General features: G+C 34.5%; 1 protein-coding gene across 3 annotated transcripts in view; it reads right to left on the bottom strand.

Moving 5' to 3' along the window:
• The window catches only part of Adad1 (adenosine deaminase domain containing 1), a 36,970-nt gene extending 22,791 nt beyond the window's left edge, over nucleotides 1-14,179 (bottom strand). The window contains exons 1-6 of one of the 3 annotated variants that reach the window (XM_026381709.2): nucleotides 14,059-14,179; nucleotides 13,355-13,534; nucleotides 12,420-12,608; nucleotides 10,546-10,713; nucleotides 5,437-5,505; nucleotides 1,847-1,972 (exon numbers count right to left, since the gene is read on the bottom strand). In XM_026381709.2, coding sequence (XP_026237494.1) covers nucleotides 1,847-1,972; nucleotides 5,437-5,505; nucleotides 10,546-10,713; nucleotides 12,420-12,608; nucleotides 13,355-13,534; nucleotides 14,059-14,179 — 853 coding nt within the window. Of the gene's footprint in view, nucleotides 1-1,846; nucleotides 1,973-5,436; nucleotides 5,506-10,545; nucleotides 10,714-12,419; nucleotides 12,609-13,354; nucleotides 13,535-14,058 lie in introns of those variants that run through there. The other 2 variants (XM_026381710.2, XM_026381711.2) reach the window with 2 other exon arrangements.

Here is a 14,179-nt window from a genome sequence, read left to right as displayed (position 1 = left end):
TGCTTTCATCCCAAGAGGGAATATGGACCTTTGAGTGCAGACTATGACTCCAGAACTAGGTCTATAAACCTCTCCTAAATGGAATTATGCAGTGTCAGCAAAGTTCTAGAATGAATGGTGATGTAAGCTGTTATGAGGGGACGAAACTCAGCCAAGAATTCAGCTTTTTTTCCCTCTTCTGTTATTTGACCTGAACTGCTTCTGAAAGAAACTGAAGATTGATAATACAAGAAAAAAGAGGATATAACCAAAAGAAAAATTCATCAAGATGTAGAGGAAATGGAATCCAAATTTACATGAAAGAATTAACCTATAAAAGGAGATTCCCTCCTCCATGGTTACAGGAGAAAAATACAAATACAGGAAAGTATACAGGCAAGGGAGAGACAAATGATTGGATCTGACAGTTTCTTATAGACCCAATTAAAAGTAATGAGTGGTAAAGTGCTTGCCTAGCACATGTAAGGCCCTGGGTTCGATCCTCAGCACCACATATAAATAAATAAAGTAAAGTAAAGGTTTTTTAAGTAATGAGGCATGGAAATAAAATCTAAGAATATATTTTCTATATGTCCTGTGAGTTACTCCGAGAATGCTGGCTTGATTTCACTCAGGCTTCCCCATCCCATATTTTCTAAAACTACATTTATCATTCTCCCACGTTCTCTACCCAATCTCACACCAGCTTCTAGACCATTTTGTATAAGGTAAACTATTTTTCTATGTAAACTTGAAATGACACTTTTTTATTCATCTTATTTCATCTATCATTCATCATTGCCTTCATTTTATATCTATTTTGAAATATAAACTCCTTCCTGTTCTTGTCCATCTCAATTCTAATGTAGGCACTCTATCACAATCACCTAAATTGTGATTCCTTAATTCAGGTTCAACTCCCATTTAAAAAAAAAAAAGGTTTGTTATCAATTATTACTTAGGCATTCATTTACTTTAATCACCACAAATAAAATTTATTGATTACTAAATGCCAACTACTGTGTATTAAATAAATTTACATTATCATATCTAATTCTAACAACCCTATGAGTGGGTGTTAGTTTCTATTCTACTCATATTTGTAGAAATAAGAAAATTGAAGCAGAGATGACTAGAATATAACTTGCCTAAATTGAAGTTGCAGAGCTGATACTAATCTTCCCAACAATTACAATTGTTTAAAATCTTTCATAGATTACTACCATACCTACATCTGACTAGTTCTTAAGCCACTTCATAATCTGGCCCCATTTTATAAGCTAACTACACTGTGTATTGCTCCTGTACATATACTACTCTGTACTAGCAATAAATTTATCTGCTCATTGTTTCATTTTTCCATTGCTCTTCCCTCACGCTTTCTTCTCTCCCCCAATTTTTCTTTTACTCTATTCAAACCTTATGAATGCTTAATTCATGGGTTAGTATAAAACTCAAATTCTTTATGATCAACCCAGAACATAAAAGGACAAAAAAAAAGAATTAGAATTGTAATGTCACAACATCTGTATTTTACTATTTTTAAATTGAAAATGAAAATGCTAAATTTTATAGTCCCTTTTAATGTTTGTTAAAATGAGGATTAGATTTTGGGATGGTAGTGGTTAAGGTTTAAAATGTTAAGCCTTTTTATCATTTTTCAGTTCTGATTCCTGGTCAGGATGTTTAATCTCTGTATTTGAGGAGATTTGTGTTTATTGAATGACTCACACCTACTAGAAAAGGTCACTTTAAATCAATGCAAAATCATGGTCAATAGAGGCAAAGATAGTTAACTAAAATATTACTAAAGTATAGTTTAGATCAATTAGTTATACAAACTAATGTCCCAAATATCTGGACTTACCTCTTTCAATTATAAAAGCAGCCAATGAATTGCTACATTTCAGATACTGTGAATGACTAGAAATTAGTTGATTAAATGTTTCTTTAACAATCTGTGAAATCTTTGCATACTGGATATGTCTCCCTTCTAGAAAAAATTTAAAAGCAATATGAATTTGAAGAACATTTGTTTTTCCAGAGATGTCTTATTTTTATTATAACTTTAGAATCAAATTCAAATTAGTTAATTTACAAAGACATAAGCAAATTTCTAACATGTCAATTTGGGATTTTAAAATATTCAATTGTAAAAGAATACAAGTTATTATTGGGTTTTAGATATTTCTTGTAAAAAGACTTGTCAGTACTTACTAGAGGACTATGATTTATACTTTCAGAGTTTACTCTGACAGTCATGTCACAAAGCAATTCTATTGTAGAGGACTGTCTCGAACATTGCAAGATGACCAATATCTTGCCAAATGGCAAAATACTCTCCAGTCATTGTGACAATCAAAATATACTCCTTTAGAATTTGCCCCACTGAGACCCATGGCAAACCACTAAGCATCTAGACTTGATATACTTCTGCATTCGCACTTTAAAGAACTCAACTTTGTAGGAAGGCTAAAACAGTACTAAGAGGGCTAGGGTTGTGGATCAGTGGCAAAGCGCTTGCCTAGCATGTGTGGGGCACTGGGTTCAATTCTCAACACTGCATATAAATAAAGGTCCACTGATAAAAAATAATATATATATATATCTTAAAAAACACTTTTGAGAAACTAGGATCATACTAGAACAATTTATAAATAATAAACATCAATGAGTTGCTTTGAGATTCTAGGCCCTGATCATGTTCCTTTGTGTATATATAATTGTGTACTCCTAGTGAAGACTCATTATTAGAGAATGAGTTGCAGCAGCACTTAATGCACTGTTTCTCCAAGTTTGGTCAAAAACTAATGATGGCTCTTGTTATGGCATGTTTCATGGTGTATGCTGATAGTCTATCAAGGGCTCAGATCCACTGAATAAAAAAAAATAGAATTTTGCTCTCATGTGCTACATATATTTCAAGTGTACAATTATAATTTCTGTAGAAATTCTTATTTCCTTAATAACCACTATCATCTAAAAGGCACAAATGCTGAAGTATGTTAGCAAGTCTCAATATTCTCCTAACTGGATACACTATTTTTCAGGTACCCTATATATATGTTCGTAATTACAGGAAACTTGCATTTTGTTAATCAATACTCTATTTGTGGCAAAACAGGCAAATGCATATTATCAAAAATTTAAAACACTTGAAAAATTAATCACAAAAATGGAGCTCTGATAAAGAATGGACTAGTACCTCTTTATTACAAAACTCATGGTACAGAATATGCAGTTTCCATTTCATGTTTAAAAAAAAAAGATTTTTTTATTCTTTTTCAAAACAAGGTATACATTCACAAGTTTTCCTTTCCAGATACAAAACCACTGTTACCAGTTTCTTAAGGTTATTTTAAGAAACAATGTATAAATGTAAACATGAATCATTAAAAAAATAACTAGGGTATGCTAAACGCCACTCTTCATATTACTTTTATCTTGGACATCAAAAGAGACATTAGTGTTATTTCACTCTTATTAATGGTTCCACAAAATCAAATGGACTATAATTTATTCAACCATGTCCTATGAAGTTAGTAATTAGTTTGAGATGATATAGAAAAATACATAATTAATACTAACCAAATAAGAATTATGCATGTGGCAAGAAAATGTTTAAAAATATCAAAAACATTTGGGAATCAATATACCAATGGGAGATAGGGATGGGGATACAGCTCAATGGTAGAGCGTTTGCCTAGCATGTTTAAGGTCCAGGGTTTGACTCCAGCATTGCAAATAACAGCCCCTACACACACCCCAATACACCAGTATACGTCTTGATCTTAGTATTAAATGAAATAACAAATACTGTGAATATAATTAGTTACTCCATGAATATCTTCTTAGCACATATATGAAGGAAGTATAATACTGTTTTCCCTATGCGTATGTGCTAATTGCTGAGGGAGTAAAATAGTCTCACAAGTTATTGGGAATGAAGGAGGAAGTAAAAAGATGACACACACAATGTCAGTTAACCACTTGTAGTAAAAAAAAAAATTGTTAACTTCAAGTGTTATTCAAATATCATGAGTGACCTAAACCTATCTTCAGAGCCAAAATGCTTCTATTTTTAGGGAAAATACAGTCCAGTTAGAATCATACAGCAAGGTAAATAGGCTGTGAAAGACTATTTAATAACTGGACCAGAGAGTACTAAGATTTTTATCATTCTCAAAGCTTTTTTTTTTCTTTCTTTCAAAAGCTTTAACACAGCTCCTGTTTTACCCCAAGGTTAAAGGATGATGTTTTGCTCTCCTTTTTCTGATACTTGACTCCTGCCCTAAGCTTTGTAAAGCATAATCTACTCCTATTTTTTATTGAAACTACATATTCCTCATTCACAGTTAACACAATCTGTTATTGCCCATTCTTGAGATCTATTTCATTAGTCATTAAAAATGTCCACAAAGGCTGAAAGACAAGAGCCTCTTTCCAAATTAAGAAGTCACTGCTGTAGGACTGACCCCTCATGGCTCTTCTGGTTCATCAGTTCCAGTGACTGTTAAGTGACCATATCTAACTACTAGTGGATTTGTCCTTTGAATGTGTGTATTTTCCTTGGTCTGGTTCTTTACTCAATGGCAAGCATACTAATTTGTGAAGCCTTTTTCATTGCCTTAGAAAAACAATGGAAGACAAAGGTCACATAAAAAATTTCAAATCCTAACTTCCAGACCTGGAAAATGGAAGAATGGCTTTTTTTCCTTTTTCACTTTACAAACATTATAAACTTTAAAATCTGCAGTATGACACGTTATCAATGGAGAAATTCAAGAAAAAATTTCTGCTTTCAAGGAGAATAACAGTCTAACAGGAAAAGGACATTAACAACTACCATACGATATTGAAAGTGATGAGACATTATAATAAAATAAAAAAGTTACTGTTTAAGTGAGTACCTACTGTGTGTCAAGCACTAATCTAAGTATTTCATATGTATGAATTCATTTAATCCTCACAGTAGCTCTATGAGATAATTACTGTAATGGCCACTTTACAAATGACAAAATTCAAGTATACAAAGAAGTAACTGATAGAAGAACACACAACTAGTAAATTTAAGTTGTAATTTTCCTGGGCTTGAGTGATTGTAACTGGCTTTAGAACAAAGTAAATAGATTATTTGAAATGAATGTGCCAAATGACATCAAGCTCCAGAAAGCCACTGGTTTACATTAATAACCAGAATAATCAGAACAAAGAATTCTTAAAAAAAAAGCAATAACATAAAATTGATGAACTATCTTCCTTATAAGAGGAAACTCCTTCCTTTAATCTCTCCTCATTTCTCTCATTTTTAGCATAGAAATTTTCCTTTTATTTTACAGAGGTGGAAATAAGGTTTTAATGATACAATGTTAATGTACATTTAATACCTATGCATATTAATTATAATTTTAATTGAGTTAATCTTCTAAAAATGAACATCACAAAGGACTTTCCTACCATAATGTACTTTTGAAACATAAGCTGGTTCAGGTGTAACAACAGGTTCTGCAGGGATAGGAGGAGGACCTGCAAACAAAACATCAGGAAACGTGAAACTTCAATATTCCAGAGAGCTTCTACGAACTCTAGATCATTGAATGCTCATTAGCTCAGCCTTGATAAAGTATTTTGCATTTTGATACCAGATATGCAAACAAGTTTGAATTTCTTATAGATTGCTTTGTAAAAGTTGCAACATTGTGCAAATCAAACCAGTCTTTTTTGATACTTATGAACAGTTTTCTATTTATAATACTGTAGAAAATATTTAAATGAATATTCTATTAAAAATGAGTAAAAATTATCATTTTAAATACTATTTTACCAGGCTATTTTCTAGGAGAATGCGTCAAAGTTCTCAATGCTTTTAGTGCCATTCCTTGCAACTGCTCTCCAATTCGGTCCCCAAAGTTAAGGAATCCAAAAAACAAGAACATGACACTAAATCAGAGGAACAACCAACCAAACAAACAAAAAACAAGTGACATGGCTCCAGAAGCTAAGATCCCAATTAAAGTAGCCAATTTCTTAAAAATCATTCACAAAGACAAAGGAAAAAGAATTCGTACTCTAGACTAAAATTTGAGTAAGATGGGAAACTGAGCAAAGAACTAGTGATAATGTTACCTTAGGGCTCATATTAGAGAAACGCTAACTATAGTTAAGTTTATACACCCAGACTTGAGAAAAGCAGAACCTTAAACACTCAGAGAAAGATGGATTCAATTCTATTTACTTGAGTGAGTGTGGCTAAGTAGATATTAAGCCCTGTTTATTATGCACAAATAATCTCAATAAAGAAATAAAACCAGACTGCACAAGATGTTCTGCATTTTAAAATGCCATGTAAAAATAGTTGAAAAATTTTTGAAATAAAAAGAACAAAGCTGGAGGATTCAAACAACTTAATTTCAAAACTTACTCCAAGGCTAATTAAAATAGGATATTACTGGCATAGAGACAGACATAGATCAGACAACCCAGAAATAAACCTGTGCATATATGGTCACATGATTTTTAACAAAAGTGCCAAAGGCAATATTTTCAACAAATAACACAGGGAGAATTGGGTGCAATAGAGTGAAGTTGGATCCTTTCATCATATGCAAAAATTAATTTGAAATGGATCAAAGATCTAAACATAAGAGCTAAAACTATAAAACTCTAAAAGAAAACAGAGGAAAAGCTTCAAGACATTAAATATGGCAATGATTTTTTGGATATGACAAAAGACACAGGCAACAACAAAAAAAAGATTGAACTTTGTCAAAATTAAAAACTTATACAGAAAAGGACACTATCAAGAGAAAAAGAAACCTGCAGAATGGGGAAAACATTTTTGCAAATCTGATAACTGTTTGATATCCAGAATGGAGAAATTCTTAAACTCAACAACAAAAAATAGCATAGTTGAAAAATAAACAAAGGACTTGAATAGATACTTCTCTAAAGCAGACAGACCTATGTCCAACAAGACATGAAAAGATGCTTCACATCATTAACTACTAGGGAAATAAAGTGAAGCCCACAATAAAATACCACTTTTCTCATCCATTAGGATTAGCTCATAGTAAAACACAAAAAATAAGTAAAAAGCAAGGATGTGGAGAAATTGGAACTCTTATGCACAGCTGATAGGAATAAAATGGTTTAGCCATTATAGAAAACAGTATGGTGATTTCTCAAAAAAATTAAAAACTTATCAAATGATCCAGCAATTTCACTTCTGGGTATATAACTGAAAGAACTGAAGGCAGGATGTCAACAAGATATCTATACACAATAATCACAACAACAAAAATTCAGAAGAGTCAAAAAAATGTAAGCAACCCAAATGTCCATCAACAGAAAAATGAATAAATAAAATATGGAATGCACATGAATATTGTTGAGCTCTTAAAAGCAAAGAAATTCTGACATGTACAACAACCTAGATGAAGCTTGAGGACATTATCCTAGGTGAAATAAACCAGTTGCAGAAGAAAAAGCAAACAAATACTACCCGATTTCTCTTACAGAGACACAAAGTAGCATGGTGATTGTCAAAGGCTTAGGGAAGAGACAGGGAGTTGTTATTTAATGCATGTATAACTTCAGTTTTGTAAGATGAAGAATTCTGGATATTGGGGGCTGGGGTTGTGGCTCAGTGGTAGAGCACTTGCCTAGCATGTATGAGGCACTGGGTTCCATCTTCAGGACCACAAAAAAATAAAGGCACTGTGTCCATCCACAACTAAAAATAATTTTAAAAAATTCTGGATATTGGTTGAATAACAAAGTGAATGGATTTAATACTGCTGAACTGTACCTTTAAAATGGTTAAGATGGTAAATTTGAAGTATATTTTACAATTAAATTTTTTTTTTTGTTTCTGGGGATTGAACTCAGGGGCACTTTACCACTTAGCTACATCCCCGCCCCTTTGTGAGTCAGGGTCTCCCTAAGTTGCTGAGGGTTTTGCCAAGTTGTTGAGACTGACCTTGAACCTTCTTCAGTCTCCCAAGTTGCTGAAATTATAGGCATGCGCCACCATGCCTGGAAAAATTTTTTAAATGATTAAAAAGTCAATAAACTTAAAAATCAGACTCTTATAACATGTCAAAAAGTATTAGATTTTCAAGACTTAATAGAATCAATCACATCATCCTTGAGAAGAATTTATACGGTTAACAAAATCTACTTTAAAATACTGGAAAAAAGATACACAAAAGAATCTTCAGGGGGCTGGGGCTGTGGCTGTGGCTCACCAGTAGTGCACTTGCCTGGCATGTGTGAGGTACTGGGTTCAATTCTCATTACCACATATAAAAAAATAAGTAAATAAATAAATAAAATAAAAGTCTATCAACATCTAAAAAAAATTTAAAAAGAATTTTCAAACAGTGATGAGTTTAGAAGTGTGAAAAAATACTAATGATCAGCTTTCAAATTTTTAAGTATAAAAGACAAAAAAAAAAAAAAAGAAAGTCAATAGACAGTAAAGAGAAGAAATCCTCAATTCTTTATTCTACATCCTTTCTCAAGAAAGAAATTTTTTAACTCAGTTGTTTAAAACAACTACAGGGGAAAGACAACCTTATTATATATTATTTCCCAGTTCTTAAATATGTTTTAACTTGATTTCAGAAAAGTATTTAGCTCTTAGAGGACAGGGGATAGGTCAAGACTACCACAGTTTCTGGAACATAGTATTTCCTAAAAACAGATTTCTACTGCATGCTATGGTTGGAAGGAAAGCAGGAAAATACTACTGGGTACAAAGTATATGTAGGCAGTTTGATAGCTGATAAAATAATTTTATAAAAGGAATTCCTATTAACAAATGAAAGAAATGTCTTAATATTCTTCATCATAGGTTCTGCATTTCACATTTACTTGTTAAATATTCTGGATAGGCAAAGACATAACTATAAAAAAATCTAAATCAATCTTAAGTCATTAAGCCACACATTGGTAGTATTTATTCATCACAGCATAATTCAGTGCTGACCCTGAATAAACACAGATAAGCAAAATTATTAGATGATAAAGTAAGAATTCAAAATTGTCACAAATGACTTTGTATTATAAATACAAGTTTCTGGTTGAGTCATTAACTTCCAACTATTAAGTCAAAATATCATCCATATGACAAAAATAGGAAACAAAGAAATCAAGTAGCATGATTGTTAGATAATCTTGATAATACAAATGTTACACTTCTAATAAAACATTATTTGATCATGCCAAAAAGCAATTATATACCTAATACAAATTTATTTTCAAAAAACCCAGGATAATTAAAGGTGTTGGACAAACATGAAAAATAACTAGAACATGAGTATTAAGGAAAAATGCCACCCTTGACCCCCCTGCTGAAAGCAAACCAGAAAACAACCCATACGTACAAAGTAGGACAAAAGGAATAATTTAAAACTGAATTTTTAACAAAGTGAATTTAGTGATCAATGTTCTTTTGTAGGTCAAATAACATGTAAAAAGTCATACCTGAATAATAAGAATAAAATGACATTTATATGTCAAAACTTAAGACATTTACCAAAATCATACCTTGCCCTAAATATTAAATCAGAAAAATATAAAAATTAAGAAAATACTCTATCTCTAAATCCAAAATATGACAAGCTATTTGAAAAACAGTGAGAAAAACATTAAAACACACCTCATAAGGTGTGGCCAAACTACTTGTTTTTTATTATTAAATAAACTGCTTTAATTAAACAATAACAATTAAAATATATAAAGAATTTAACTTAAAGAACCTTAAGAAATGAAAGAAAAGCTGCTGCGGGGCTGTGGCTTTAGTAGAATAAACAGACTTGTGTTTATAAAGAATGAATTTATAGTCACTGCTTAAAATCAAATTAAGATGTTTTAAAAGTTGCCTCATTTACATGTAAATCAAAACAATTTAACATGAAGCCAATACTGGCAAAAACAATAACAATTTGTTAACATATTCTTCAAACTAATAGTTAATAATAAGACCTACTATCAATTGATTCTGTATTATTCACCAGGCACTGGTTAAGTGTTTTGTATGCATTTAATCATAGTAACAGTCACAGAATATAGTTAACTTCATTGTTTTTACCTGTCAAATGAAACTTGGGTTTAGAGGGCAATTCATGTGATGGCCCATGGTCAACATTTCAATATTATCAATCTAATTCTGGAATATACATTCTTAATCTATTTGCCATTCAGTCATCATTTTCTCAACTAACAACTATTTACTAAATCTAATACAGGAAAATTTGTAAACTATGCATTAAATCCCTTTTAGTACTAAATATACAGAATTAAGTGCCTTGGTAAGAATCTATTACACAAAAAACACATTTCAGGATTAGAAATAATTAATAATCTGACAAGTTATTAGACAGTTTAGCCACATTCATAATGACTTGTGGTACTGAAATAAACAAAGAGCATTTCAACTACTATTAAATATATCAGTGAATCCAGTAAGTTCTTTTCTGTAACTCTTCATTAACATCAATCTTTAGGTAATTCCTCCTGGAAAATGATACATTTTCCAAATACTTTGTAATAAAGAGTATTTACCTGATGGTTCTAACATTCTTGGTTCAGGTTCATCCAATTGTAGAAGCTCATCAAGAGCTAACTTTGCTGCATTGGATCTAGACTCCTTTTTATTTTGTCCCAGTCCAGTCTTATATTGAATACCATCCACAACAGCACAAAAAGCAAAATATGGTCCCATAACATTACCTAGAAAAAGAACACAGAATGACTGCTACAGTAACTCACAGTACACTCCTGCAAATAATGTTTGTATATAGGAAAACATTCTAGTAAAAATATTCTGTAAAATTTAGTCTAAAACACCAACCATTCTTTTTATTTGGCCAATAAGGGTTTACAATAGAGAAAGATGGGCCCATGAACTAGTTTAGAGAATTCAAGAAGCTAGGTTGGCTCCAGATCCAGAGTGAACAACACCACAACTTTAGAATACATGTCAAGCATGGAATGACAGGAATGTCACGCCTGGCAATGGTAATCACTCAAATATCTACTGAACAACCAATGACAGATACACTGTAGAGACTTCTGTTAATATCACTCTTTTTAAAATTGTTAATACAAGGGGAATTTCTCCCACCTTTAGATTACTCTGATATTTTGATAAGCTCCAGAAACAAGGAATCCCTTTGAAGAAAACTATGAACATTTCAGGGCATAATGGTAAACAGCTCAAACTACTACAGCTCAGGGAAGGCTGAGGGAGGGAAACCAGGAGAAAAATCCCAAAATACAATAACGAAGATATCCTAAGGAATTAAACTTGATGTCCAGTCCTCCAAAATTTCTAGGATTATTTTTACACTTTTACTTAATGTTCATATTTGCCTAATGAAAACAAAATGGAATTATCTCTTAAAAATCACAGATCAATAATTTCTGTTTCAAGTTTTACTTACTGGTATTAGAAACTTTAGGAGCCTACATCGCTAGTCTTTAGTTATGGATGGCTAGATACAATGACTATGCACATAAATCCAGTATCTTATTTCCTCACATACCATCACATTACATTAACTGTTTTATTTTTTTGGTCCAGGGGATTGAACACAGGGGCTCTTAACCACTGAGCCATATCTCCAACCCCTTTTATATTTTATTTTGAAAAAAAATCTTGCTAAGTAACTTAGGGCCTTGCAAAATTGCTGAAGCTGGCTTTGAATTCATGATCCTCCTGCCTCAGCCTCAAGAGCCATTGAGATTATAGGCTTGTGCAACCACACCTGGCACACTGTTTTTTTAATTTTACATTAAGGCTTTACCAGGAACTCCTGAGGGCAACTGAGTGAATTGTTTTCCCCCATCTAAGACCTCAATTTCCCGAATTTCTTCCTTTATAATCACCTGTGTTTCAGTTCAAATTTACCAAACCACACAGCATTCTGTATATTTAACAAGTGGCCCAGATGCTTCGTACAAAGGAGATATTATTACACACCAAATCTTTTAATGTGCATTCTGGGTCAAATGCAGAGTCTATCAGTGTCACCTGTTTATAACCCAGGTTCTCAAATTTTACCATGAATCTAAATTACATATAGAGCTTGCTAAAAATATTGATACTCTGGTCTCAACACCAAACCTACTGAATCATACTTCAAACAAAAAAAGAACCCATTGGCAATCAATAGGTCATGTTTTTGAGTTATTCTTCCTAGAAAACAACTGATCCACTTGTCTTTCTTACAATGACCAATGGGTTACATTTTCCAGGGACAGTCTGAGAATAATGCAAGAAAGCATTAAGTTACACAGAGATTAAGCCCATTTTTTTTATAATATAGTATGTGGTGTTTTCTCAATGTATCTATTTGTTACCCAAGGTTACTGGCATAGCATCACTTCAGTGTCCATTTTCTAGCACGGTAATAACCAGACAACTTTGCACTTGCCTGTTGTTACAGTCTCCTTAAGGTCAAGCTGAACCCGCTGCATTTGTGCAAATTGGTGCAAGGCCGACACAGGATTTATCTCTCCACGTTTGTATTTCATTATAAATTCCTTAGGTATTTTTTTTGGAGGCAGGACAGGATGTGAAATAGATGAAAGACCTTTGGAAAGCAATGGTTCTGGAAAATTACCTAAAAATAAATGTCTACATGGTCAATTTGGTTAAAATACAAAAGTGAGCAAAAGCATAAAATCCTCCTCAAAAATGGAAGATACACAATCACATGCATTTTTTTTTTGTTTCTACTGTACAGTTTTGGCACACAAGACAAGCACAATATTATATCTTTTGACATAATAAAACCATTTTGAAAAAAGAAATGTTACCATATTAATACTGAAAATGCATGGAATTTTAGTGATGTCAAGGTCTTCAGAGGCTATGCCTTTTTTAAAAGATGATGTCACTAAGGCTTAGAATGGAGAAAGATCCAGATCTGTGGGGAGTATAACCCAGTTTCTGGGTCTCATCCACTATTTTATACTGCCTGTCACATTCAAACAGTACAACAAATTCCACTTAATTTTTCAAGTATAAGCCCTTGCTTTATATGTAACAATTGGCTAAGTGATTTCTGGAATACAAACTAATGTAAATCCAGTCCTTTACCCAAAGCCTCACATCAAAAAGACAATGACACGCTTGAAATGGTTTAGCAGTCAAGGCAGTAATGAGTAGTTAAGGGAGAGACGGGGAAAGCTTCTTCAGGCCTCCTAGAGGCTGGGAATCAGCTTAGAGGCTCCAGGTGGGACTCAGCTGCAGAGAAATGTCTACACCTAGCATCCAGGGCACACTCAAATCAGAGGCTCAAGGGAACTTATTCGCCATCCCAGAATCCTAAGAACTGGGGCACGATTACAAATGAAGAAGTCCTACCGGTCACTTGTGTAACCTTGGATGCCATACTCGACAAGCTGCAGCTGTCCGAGGAGTATCCAGTGGATGTGGTCACAGTCTGGGCTGATGGCTGAACTGGCAAATTCTTTTTCAGCATCTGAGCAAAACTAGGGACCCTGGAATTCTGAAACCAGTCATTATTGCCAGACGTTTTCTCACCTACAAACCATGAGAAAATTGGAAGGGGAAGAAAAGAGTAAAATACTGCGAAGCCGAAATACTCTGGGAGAACCCCCAAACCCTAGTTTCCACAAATGCCTTTTCACACACTCCCATGACCACAGCCAACCCTCTTCAGACTGCTATGCGTTTCAGCAGGCGCTGACCCCTTGCTTCCCAGGAGAGAGGGGACATGGGCCCGAGGCGACCCCCACCCCCGGGGATGTGGGGCACAGGAAGCAAAGCCACCCGCTGAGGACTCGATCATGGGGCTGCGGGGACACGGGAGGACGCCGCCCACGCAGGCCGCAAATCCCCAGAGCTGCGGGGACACCAAGGGGCACCGCAAACTGTAGGACTGCGATGACCGCGAGGGGCACCGCCCGCAAATTCCAGGGCTGGGGTCCCTGGGGGCCCGGGGACGCCGCCCACGCAGGCCGCAAACCCCCGGCTGCGGGGACTCCCGGGACGCCGCCCGCGCAGGGACACCAGCAAGGCCGGGCGCACGCCCCCTCTCTGCCGACGCCACCCACCGAGGCCGTCCTCCCCGCCGCCCTCTCGGCTGGGCCCGGCGGGCAGGCGCGCGGCCAGGGGCAGACCCAGCCGCAGGCCCGGAGCTCGCCGGCTACCGCCCGCTGCCGCCAT

Source organism: Urocitellus parryii, chromosome 10, assembly GCF_045843805.1.
Source record: "Urocitellus parryii isolate mUroPar1 chromosome 10, mUroPar1.hap1, whole genome shotgun sequence".
NCBI lineage: Eukaryota > Metazoa > Chordata > Mammalia > Rodentia > Sciuridae > Urocitellus > Urocitellus parryii.
The sequence above is the reverse complement of the archived record's forward strand: the minus strand, read 5'-3'. Positions and strand labels throughout refer to the sequence as shown.